We start from the raw sequence: 11,487 nt of genomic DNA on the forward strand, positions 1-11,487 counted from the left end.
TAGGGTTAGAGTACGTACGGGCCCTGTCTGCAGAGTGTTCTGGGTACTGGGTTAGGGTTAGAGTACATACGGGTCCTGTCTGCAGAGTGTTCTGTGTACTGAGTTAGGGTTAGAGTACGTACGGGTCCTGTCTGCAGAGTGTTCTGGGTGCTGGGTTAGGGTTAGAGTATGTACGGGTCCTGTCTGCAGAGTGTTCTGGGTGCTGGGTTAGGGTTAGAGTTAGAGTACGTACGGGTCCTGTCTGCAGAGTGTTCTGGGTACTGGGTTAGAGTTAGAGTACATCCTGTCTGCAGAGTGTTCTGGGTACTGGGTTAGGGTTAGAGTACATATGGGTCCTGTCTGCAGAGTGTTCTGGGTGCTGGGTTAGGGTTAGAGTACGTACGGGTCCTGTCTGCAGAGTGTTCTGGGTGCTGGGTTAGGGTTAGAGTACGTATGGGTCCTGTCTGCAGAGTGTTCTGGGTGCTGGGTTAGGGTTAGAGTACGTATGGGTCCTGTCTGCAGAGTGTTCTGGGTGTACTGGGTTAGGGTTAGAGTACATACGGGTCCTGTCTGCAGAGTGTTCTGGGTACTGGGTTAGGGTTAGAGTACGTACGGGTCCTGTCTGCAGAGTGTTCTGGGTACTGGGTTAGGGTTAGAGTACGTACGGGTCCTGTCTGCAGAGTGTTCTGGGTACTGGGTTAGAGTTAGAGTACATCCTGTCTGCAGAGTGTTCTGGGTACTGGGTTAGGGTTAGAGTACATACGGGTCCTGTCTGCAGAGTGTTCTGGGTGCTGGGTTAGGGTTAGAGTACGTAGGGGTCCTGTCTGCAGAGTGTTCTGGGTACTGGGTTAGGGTTAGAGTACGTACGGGTCCTGTCTGCAGAGTGCTCTGGGTACTGGGTTAGGGTTAGAGTACGTACGGGTCCTGTCTGCAGAGTGTTCTGGGTGTACTGGGTGAGGGTTAGAGTTAGAGTACGTACGGGTCCTGTCTGCAGAGTGTTCTGGGTACTGGGTTAGAGTTAGAGTACATCCTGTCTGCAGAGTGTTCTGGGTACTGGGTTAGGGTTAGAGTACATATGGGTCCTGTCTGCAGAGTGTTCTGGGTGCTGGGTTAGGGTTAGAGTACGTACGGGTCCTGTCTGCAGAGTGTTCTGGGTGCTGGGTTAGGGTTAGAGTACGTATGGGTCCTGTCTGCAGAGTGTTCTGGGTGCTGGGTTAGGGTTAGAGTACGTATGGGTCCTGTCTGCAGAGTGTTCTGGGTGTACTGGGTTAGGGTTAGAGTACATACGGGTCCTGTCTGCAGAGTGTTCTGGGTACTGGGTTAGGGTTAGAGTACGTACGGGTCCTGTCTGCAGAGTGTTCTGGGTACTGGGTTAGGGTTAGAGTACGTACGGGTCCTGTCTGCAGAGTGTTCTGGGTACTGGGTTAGAGTTAGAGTACATCCTGTCTGCAGAGTGTTCTGGGTACTGGGTTAGGGTTAGAGTACATACGGGTCCTGTCTGCAGAGTGTTCTGGGTGCTGGGTTAGGGTTAGAGTACGTAGGGGTCCTGTCTGCAGAGTGTTCTGGGTACTGGGTTAGGGTTAGAGTACGTACGGGTCCTGTCTGCAGAGTGCTCTGGGTACTGGGTTAGGGTTAGAGTACGTACGGGTCCTGTCTGCAGAGTGTTCTGGGTGTACTGGGTGAGGGTTAGAGTACATACGGGTCCTGTCTGCAGAGTGTTCTGGGTTAGAGTACGTACGGGCCCTGTCTGCAGAGTGTTCTGGGTGCTGGGTTAGGGTTAGAGTACGTACGGGTCCTGTCTGCAGAGTGTTCTGTGTACTGGGTTAGGGTTAGAGTACATACGGGTCCTGTCTGCAGAGTGTTCTGGGTGTACTGGGTTAGGGTTAGAGTACGTAGGGGTCCTGTCTGCAGAGTGTTCTGGGTACTGGGTTAGGGTTAGAGTACGTACGGGTCCTGTCTGCAGAGTGTTCTGGGTACTGGGTTAGGGTTAGAGTACGTATGGGTCCTGTCTGCAGAGTGTTCTGTTTACTGGGTTAGGGTTAGAGTACGTACGGGTCCTGTCTGCAGAGTGTTCTGGGTTAGAGTACGTACGGGCCCTGTCTGCAGAGTGTTCTGGGTACTGGGTTAGAGTTAGAGTACATCCTGTCTGCAGAGTGTTCTGGGTACTGGGTTAGGGTTAGAGTACATACGGGTCCTGTCTGCAGAGTGTTCTGGGTGCTGGGTTAGGGTTAGAGTACATACGGGTCCTGTCTGCAGAGTGTTCTGGGTGCTGGGTTAGGGTTAGAGTACGTACGGGTCCTGTCTGCAGAGTGTTCTGGGTTAGAGTACATACGGGCCCTGTCTGCAGAGTGTTCTGGGTACTGGGTTAGGGTTAGAGTACGTACGGGTCCTGTCTGCAGAGTGTTCTGTGTACTGGGTTAGAGTTAGAGTACATCCTGTCTGCAGAGTGTTCTGGGTACTGGGTTAGGGTTAGAGTACGTACGGGCCCTGTCTGCAGAGTGTTCTGGGTGTACTGGGTTAGGGTTAGAGTACATACGGGTCCTGTCTGCAGAGTGTTCTGTGTACTGAGTTAGGGTTAGAGTACGTACGGGTCCTGTCTGCAGAGTGTTCTGGGTGCTGGGTTAGGGTTAGAGTATGTATGGGTCCTGTCTGCAGAGTGTTCTGGGTGCTGGGTTAGGGTTAGAGTTAGAGTACGTTAGTCCCGTGTGGCTCAGTTGGGCTCGTGTGGCTCAGTTGGGCTCAGTTGGTAGAGCATGGCGCTTGCAACGCCAGGGTTGTGGGTTCATTTCCCACGGGGGACCAGGATGAATATGTATGAAATTTCCAATTTGTAAGTCGCTCTGGATAAGAGCGTCTGCTAAATGACTTAAATGTAAATGTAAATGTACGTACGGGTCCTGTCTGCAGAGTGTTCTGGGTACTGGGTTAGAGTTAGAGTACATCCTGTCTGCAGAGTGTTCTGGGTACTGGGTTAGGGTTAGAGTACGTACGGGTCCTGTCTGCAGAGTGTTCTGTGTACTGAGTTAGGGTTAGAGTACATACGGGTCCTGTCTGCAGAGTGTTCTGGGTGCTGGGTTAGGGTTAGAGTACGTATGGGTCCTGTCTGCAGAGTGTTCTGGGTGCTGGGTTAGGGTTAGAGTACGTATGGGTCCTGTCTGCAGAGTGTTCTGGGTGTACTGGGTTAGGGTTAGAGTACATACGGGTCCTGTCTGCAGAGTGTTCTGGGTACTGGGTTAGGGTTAGAGTACGTACGGGTCCTGTCTGCAGAGTGTTCTGGGTACTGGGTTAGGGTTAGAGTACGTACGGGTCCTGTCTGCAGAGTGTTCTGGGTACTGGGTTAGGGTTAGAGTACGTACGGGTCCTGTCTGCAGAGTGTTCTGGGTACTGGGTTAGAGTTAGAGTACATCCTGTCTGCAGAGTGTTCTGGGTACTGGGTTAGGGTTAGAGTACGTACGGGTCCTGTCTGCAGAGTGTTCTGGGTACTGGGTTAGAGTTAGAGTACATCCTGTCTGCAGAGTGTTCTGGGTACTGGGTTAGGGTTAGAGTACGTACGGGTCCTGTCTGCAGAGTGTTCTGGGTTAGAGTACGTACGGGCCCTGTCTGCAGAGTGTTCTGGGTTAGGGTTAGAGTACGTACGGGTCCTGTCTGCAGAGTGCTCTGGGTACTGGGTTAGGGTTAGAGTACGTACGGGTCCTGTCTGCAGAGTGTTCTGGGTGTACTGGGTTAGGGTTAGAGTACATACGGGTCCTGTCTGCAGAGTGTTCTGGGTGTACTGGGTTAGGGTTAGAGTACGTACGGGTCCTGTCTGCAGAGTGTTCTGGGTGCTGGGTTAGGGTTAGAGTACATACGGGTCCTGTCTGCAGAGTGTTCTGGGTGTACTGGGTTAGGGTTAGAGTACGTACGGGTCCTGTCTGCAGAGTGTTCTGTTTACTGGGTTAGGGTTAGAGTACGTACGGGTCCTGTCTAAAAAGTGTTCTGGGTTAGAGTACATACGGGTCCTGTCTGCAGAGTGTTCTGGGTACTGGGTTAGGGTTAGTGTACGTACGGGTCCTGTCTGCAGAGTGTTCTGGGTGTACTGGGTTAGGGTTAGAGTACGTACGGGTCCTGTCTGCAGAGTGTTCTGGGTGTACTGGGTTAGGGTTAGAGTACGTACGGGTCCTGTCTGCAGAGTGTTCTGGGTACTGGGTTAGGGTTAGAGTACATACGGGCCCTGTCTGCAGAGTGTTCTGGGTACTGGGTTAGGGTTAGAGTACGTACGGGTCCTGTCTGCAGAGTGTTCTGTTTACTGGGTTAGGGTTAGAGTACGTACGGGTCCTGTCTGCAGAGTGTTCTGGGTGTACTGGGTTAGGGTTAGAGTACGTATGGGTCCTGTCTGCAGAGTGTTCTGGGTGTACTGGGTTAGGGTTAGAGTACGTATGGGTCCTGTCTGCAGAGTGTTCTGGGTGCTGGGTTAGGGTTAGAGTACATACGGGTCCTGTCTGCAGAGTGTTCTGTGTGTACTGGGTTAGGGTTAGAGTACGTACGGGTCCTGTCTGCAGAGTGTTCTGGGTGTACTGGGTTAGGGTTAGAGTACGTACGGGTCCTGTCTGCAGAGTGTTCTGGGTACTGGGTTAGGGTTAGAGTACGTCCTGTCTGCAGAGTGTTCTGTGTACTGGGTTAGGGTTAGAGTACATACGGGTCCTGTCTGCAGAGTGTTCTGTGTACTGGGTTAGGGTTAGTGTACGTACGGGTCCTGTCTGCAGAATGTTCTGGGTGTACTGGGTTAGGGTTAGAGTACATACGGGTCCTGTCTGCAGAGTGTTCTGGGTACTGGGTTAGGGTTAGAGTACGTATGGGTCCTGTCTGCAGAGTGTTCTGGGTTAGAGTACATACGGGTCCTGTCTGCAGAGTGTTCTGGGTACTGGGTTAGGGTTAGTGTACATACGGGTCCTGTCTGCAGAGTGTTCTGTGTACTGAGTTAGGGTTAGAGTACGTACGGGTCCTGTCTGCAGAGTGTTCTGGGTTAGAGTACATACGGGTCCTGTCTGCAGAGTGTTCTGGGTGTACTGAGTTAGGGTTAGAGTACGTACGGGTCCTGTCTGCAGAGTGTTCTGGGTGTACTGGGTTAGGGTTAGAGTACGTACGGGTCCTGTCTGCAGAGTGTTCTGGGTACTGGGTTAGGGTTAGAGTACGTACGGGTCCTGTCTGCAGAGTGTTCTGGGTACTGGGTTAGGGTTAGAGTACGTACGGGTCCTGTCTGCAGAGTGTTCTGGGTACTGGGTTAGGGTTAGAGTACGTACGGGTCCTGTCTGCAGAGTGTTCTGGGTGTACTGGGTTAGGGTTAGAGTACGTACGGGTCCTGTCTGCAGAGTGTTCTGGGTTAGAGTACGTACGGGTCCTGTCTGCAGAGTGTTCTGGGTGTACTGGGTTAGGGTTAGAGTACGTACGGGTCCTGTCTGCAGAGTGTTCTGGGTGTACTGGGTTAGGGTTAGAGTACGTACGGGTCCTGTCTGCAGAGTGTTCTGGGTGTACTGGGTTAGGGTTAGAGTACGTACGGGTCCTGTCTGCAGAGTGTTCTGGGTGTACTGGGTTAGGGTTAGAGTACGTACGGGTCCTGTCTGCAGAGTGTTCTGGGTGTACTGGGTTAGGGTTAGAGTACGTACGGGTCCTGTCTGCAGAGTGTTCTGGGTTAGAGTACATACGGGTCCTGTCTGCAGAGTGTTCTGGGTTAGAGTACATACGGGTCCTGTCTGCAGAGTGTTCTGGGTTAGAGTACATACGGGTCCTGTCTGCAGAGTGTTCTGGGTGTACTGGGGAGCTGGAGATGCTGCTGCTGTGACGAGAGGACAGGTGACTCCCAGACCTCCTCCCGTCCTCCAGAGAGGCAGCCGGAGACGGACTGTCCCGAACACGCTCCTAGAATGAAGAACAACACCACAGTGAGTGGAAACACACATCAACATCAATGAATATTTTACAATAATAACCACACGGTCCAGGAAAGGCTTGATGGGCTGCTCTCATGGCTTGAAAGGACACTTCTGGCATAATATCATGTGTACCTTTATGACAGGTGGCCGTAGCATAATGTACTACAGTACCCGTAATGCTCTGACCTACCCTTATACCAGAGGTGACCTCCATTCTAACATACCTTTATACCAGAGGTGACCTCCATGCTAACATACCTTTATACCAGAGGTGACCTCCATGCTAACATACCTTTATACCAGAGGTGACCTCCATTCTAACATACCTTTATACCAGAGGTGACCTCCATGCTAACATACCTTTATACCAGAGGTGACCTCCATGCTAACATACCTTTATACCAGAGGTGACCTCCATGCTAACATACCTTTATACCAGAGGTGACCTCCATTCTAACATACCTTTATACCAGAGGTGACCTCCATGCTAACATACCTTTATACCAGAGGTGACCTCCATGCTAACATACCTTTATACCAGAGGTGACCTCCATTCTAACATACCTTTATAACACAGGTGACCTCCATGCTAACATACCTTTATAACAGAGGTGACCTCCATGCTAACATACCTTTATAACAGAGGTGACCTCCATGCTAACATACCTTTATAACAGAGGAGACCACCATGCTAACATACCTTTATACCAGAGGTGACCTCCATTCTAACATACCTTTATAACACAGGTGACCTCCATGGTAACATACCTTTATAACGGTGGTGACCTCCATGCTAACATACCTTTATAACAGAGGTGAACTCCATGCTAACATACCTTTATAACAGAGGTGACCTCCATGCTAACATACCTTTATAACAGAGGTGATCTCCATGCTAACATACCTTTATAACAGAGGTGACCTCCATGCTAACATACCTTTATACCAGAGGTGACCTCCATGCTAACATACCCTTACAACAGAGGTGACCATGCTAACATACCTTTATAACAGAGGTGACCATGCGGCCGCGGGAGGAGAGGGTAGAGTGGTGGACCTGGGCAGCAGAGGCCATGCTGGCTAATGTGTTGAGGTGGTTCATCTGACTCATCGCCATGGAGACGGAGGCAGGGGCCATACTAACAGGGATCAGGGGGTGTGACATCATCATGAACGGGAGGTGTTCCAGACCTGAGAGAGGGAGGGAGGGAGGGAAAGGAGGGAGGGAAAGGGGGGGGAGGGGAGGGAGGGAAAGGGAGGGAAAGGGGGGAGGGAAAGGGGGGGAGGGATGGTTTTCTATTTAGCTTTGTGGCAGCATAACATACATTAGAGGGTGGAGTATAAACCATTATATTGTCACACTCAGGACACTGGACCAAACAGAATGCTGTTTGACTTGTGAAACCAGATTTCCAGAGCAACATTCGTGATGCTCAACATCCCAAAACTGAACATCTCTGGGGACATGATACGCTTGAACAAACAAGGGGAAGAACATTTATACAAAGAGTGGAAGGTCATATAACAACATCTGAGATGGACTCTTTGAAACAGCCAATCACAGTACAGAAAATACATCTCACTCAATCTCCATGACACTTTACTTTTTTGTCTTCTGGGTGAAATCCCTAAAAAGACTCTTTGTTGATGATCCAGAAATAGACACACAGCTCCATTCCGCTGTCCCTCTGTCATACTCTGAGTGAGGAGGACAGGAAGAGGAGGAAGATGATGATGAAGAGGAGGAGGGGGAGAAGGAGGAAGAGGAGGAAGATGATGATGAGGAGGAGGAAGGGGAGAATAAAGAGGAGAAGGAGGAAGAGGGGGAGGAGAGGGGGAGGGGAGGAGGAGGGGGAGGAGGAAGAGGAGAGGAGGAAGAAGAGAATAAAGAGGAGAGAAGGGGGAGGAGAGGAGGGGGAGGAAGAGGAGAAAGAGGAGAGGAGGGGGAGGAGAGGTGTCTGAGAATAAAGGTTATTAGCTCTTCCACTTCACATTCTGACATGTATTATATTGAATAAAAAGCTTAAAGATGGTCAAATGAGAAGCTTTAGGACCGTTACTAGACACCGGAAAATGAAAATGTTTATTTCACCCAGTGTATCAGACCCACTATTTCATCCCTGTGTATCAGACCCACTATTTCATCCCTGTGTATCAGACCCACTATTTCAGCCCTGTGTATCAGACCCACTATTTCACCCCTGTGTATCAGACCCACTATTTCATCCCTGTGTATCAGACCAACTATTTCATCCCTGTGTATCAGACCCACTATTTCAGCCCTGTGTATCAGACCCACTATTTCATCCCTGTGTATCAGACCCACTATTTCACCCCTGTGTATCAGACCCACTATTTCATCCCTGTGTATCAGACCCACTATTTCATCCCTGTGTATCAGACCCACTATTTCATCCCTGTGTATCAGACCCACTATTTCATCCCTGTGTATCAGACCAACTATTTCATCCCTGTGTATCAGACCCACTATTTCACCCTGTGTATCAGACCCACTATTTCACCCCTGTGTATCAGACCCACTATTTCACCCCTGTGTATCAGACCCACTATTTCATCCCTGTGTATCAGACCCACTATTTCATCCCTGTGTATCAGACCCACTATTTCAGCCCTGTGTATCAGACCCACTATTTCACCCTGTGTATCAGACCCACTATTTCAGCCCTGTGTATCAGACCCACTATTTCAGCCCTGTGTATCAGACCCACTATTTCATCCCTGTGTATCAGACCCACTATTTCAGCCCTGTGTATCAGACCCACTATTTCACCCTGTGTATCAGACCCACTATTTCAGCCCTGTGTATCAGACCCACTATTTCAGCCCTGTGTATCAGACCCACTATTTCAGCCCTGTGTATCAGACCAACTATTTCATCCCTGTGTATCAGACCAACTATTTCATCCCTGTGTATCAGACCCTCTAATTCAGCCCTGTGTATCAGGCCCTCTAATTCAGCCCTGTGTGCTGTTGAAATGAAACTATTTTATAGATGCATAAACCAATCCACGTGGGAGAGAAGGGAGCGATCTAAATATTGAACATTCAAGAAAACAAAACCAAAAATAAAACAATAGAAGGAGGAAGCGAAACAAAAGAGAGCTAATGACGGCTCTGTCGCCGTGCCAACGGAACGCTGAGTAATTCCAAACACAAAGACACTAAACTTGGACCAAATTCCACACAATGTCCCAAATATAATAGAATGTGTGCAAACAAAAAGAAGTCCCCAATGAAGAGATGGAAGCAGAAAGAAATTTTAAAAAGAAAGAGCTTTTACTAAATTAGGTGGATTACACATATGTGCAGCGGTTTGTCTGGATGCCTTTTGCAATTTACCCTTCCTCACCCTCCCTTCCTCACCCTCCCTCCCTACCCCCCTCCCTCTCCCACCCTCTCCCTCAACCCGACCATAAATAAAAACAAAAGATGTCCTCCTGAATGGAAGGAGATGAACGGATGTTGGAGGAATGGAGGAATTGGTTATTGGTTGCTATAGGACCCAGCTAATTACATTATATATTTTCTTCATGTCTGGCCTAGCCTTGGAACTTCAGCATAATCCCTAACAAAGGTAGCCATGGTTGCTCATCTAAGAAGAAAAAAAAATTACCTTACCAAACAGAAATACAGACAATGACAATAATGTTTTAAAAACGACAAAAAGGTTTATGATCCAAACTCTGTCAGGTGGATGGGGAGCGTCACTGCACAGCTATTTTAACGTCTCTCCAGAGATGTTCGATCAGGTTCAAGTCCGGGCTCTGGCTGGGCCACTAAAGGACATTCAGAGACTTGTCCCGAAGCCACTCCTGCGTTGTCTTGGCTGTGTGCTTGTGATCGTTGTCCTGTTGGAAGGTGAACCTTCGCCCCAGTCTGAGGTCCTGAGCACACTGGAGCAGGTTTTCATCAAGGATCTCTCTGTACTTGTCATCTTTCCTTCGATCCTGACTAGTCTCCGAGTCCCTGCCACTGAAAAACATCCCCACACCATGACGCTACCACCACCATGCTTCACCGTAGGGATGGTGCCAGGTTTCCTCCAGAAGCGACGCTTGCCATTCAGGCTTCATAGTTTCATCAGACCAGAGAATCTTGTTTCTTTAGGTGCCTTTTAGCAAACTCCAAGCAGGCTGTCATGTGCCTTTTGCTGAGGAGTGGCTTCCGTCTGGCCACTCGACCATAAAGGTCTGATTGGTGGAGTGCTGCAGGGATGGTTGTCCTTCTGGAAGGTTCTCCCATCTCCGCAGAGGAACTCTGGAGTTCTGTCAGAGTGACCATTGGGTTCTTAGTCCCCTTCGTGCGTCTCATAGCAAAGGGTCTGAATACTTACAGTACCAGTCAAAAGTTTGGACACACCCACTCCAGGTTTATTTTTTTTACTATTTTCTACATTGTAGAATAATAGTGAAGACATCAAAACTATTAAATAACACATATGGAATCATCTAGTAAACCAAAAGTGTTAAACAAATCAAAATATATTTTATATTATTCTAAGTAGCCACCCTTTGCCTTGATGACAGCTTTGCATTTTCTCAACCAGCTTCATGAGGTAGTCACCTGGAATGCATTTCCATTAACAGGTGTGCCTTGTTAAAAGTTAATTTGTGGAATTTCTTTCCTTCTTACTACGTTTGAGCCAATCAGTTGTGTTGTGACAAGGTAGGGTTGGTATACAGAAGATAGCCCTATTTGGTAAAAGACCAAGCACATATTATGGCAAGAACAGCTCAAATAAGCAAAGAGAAACGACAGTCCATCATTACTTTAAGACATAAAGGTCAGTCAATACAGAACATTTCAAGAACTTTAAGTGCAGTCGCAAAAACCATCAAGTGCTGTGATGAAATCAAGTGCTGTCTCTCATGAGGACTGACACGGAAAGGAAGACCCAGAGTTACCTCTGCTGCAGAAGATAAGTTCATAAGAGTTACCAGCCTCGGAAATTGCAGCCCAGATAAATACTTTGCAGAGTTCAAGTAACAGACACATCTCAACATCAACTGTTCAGTGGAGACTGCGTGAATCAGGCCTTCATGGTCAAATGCCTGCAAAGAAACCACTACTAAAGGACACCAATAAGAAGAGACTTGCTTGAGCCAAGAAACACGAGCAATGAGTCCAAATGTTTGATTTTTAGTTCCAACTGCCGTGTCTTTGTGGAACAGATGATCTCCACATGTGTGCTTCCCATCGTGAAGCATGGAGGAGGTGGTGTGATGGTGTGAGGGTGCTTTGCTGGTGACATTGATTTACAGCATTCTGCAGGGATACGCCATCCCATCTGGTTTGCGCTTCGTGTCTATCATTTGTTTTTCAACAGGACAATAACCCAACACACCCCCAGGCTGTGTAAGGGCTATTTGACCAAGAAGGAGAGTGATGGAGTGCTGCATCATATGACCTGGCCTTCACAATCACCCGACCTCAACCCAATTGAGATGGTTTGGGTTGAGCTGGACCGCAGAGTGAAGGGAAAGCAGCCAACAAGTGCTCAGAAAATGTGGGAACTCCTTCAAGACTGTTGGAAAAGCATTCCAGGTGAAGCTGGTTGAGAGAATACCAAGAGTGTGCA

The 11,487-nt window shown here is 48.9% G+C and overlaps 1 protein-coding gene across 2 annotated transcripts in view; it reads right to left on the reverse strand.

The window, feature by feature from the left end:
• LOC129847621 (dachshund homolog 1-like) overlaps positions 1-11,487 on the reverse strand; it is a gene marked incomplete at its 5' end in the record, with an annotated part of 55,599 nt that overhangs the window by 28,147 nt on the left and 15,965 nt on the right. For both annotated transcript variants that reach the window (XM_055915370.1, XM_055915369.1), the window contains 2 exon segments: positions 5,739-5,874; positions 6,892-7,079. In XM_055915370.1, the coding sequence (XP_055771345.1) occupies positions 5,739-5,874; positions 6,892-7,079 (324 nt within the window).

The sequence above is a fragment of the Salvelinus fontinalis genome, unplaced genomic scaffold, assembly GCF_029448725.1.
Source record: "Salvelinus fontinalis isolate EN_2023a unplaced genomic scaffold, ASM2944872v1 scaffold_0896, whole genome shotgun sequence".
In the NCBI taxonomy this organism is placed as follows: Eukaryota; Metazoa; Chordata; class Actinopteri; order Salmoniformes; family Salmonidae; genus Salvelinus; species Salvelinus fontinalis.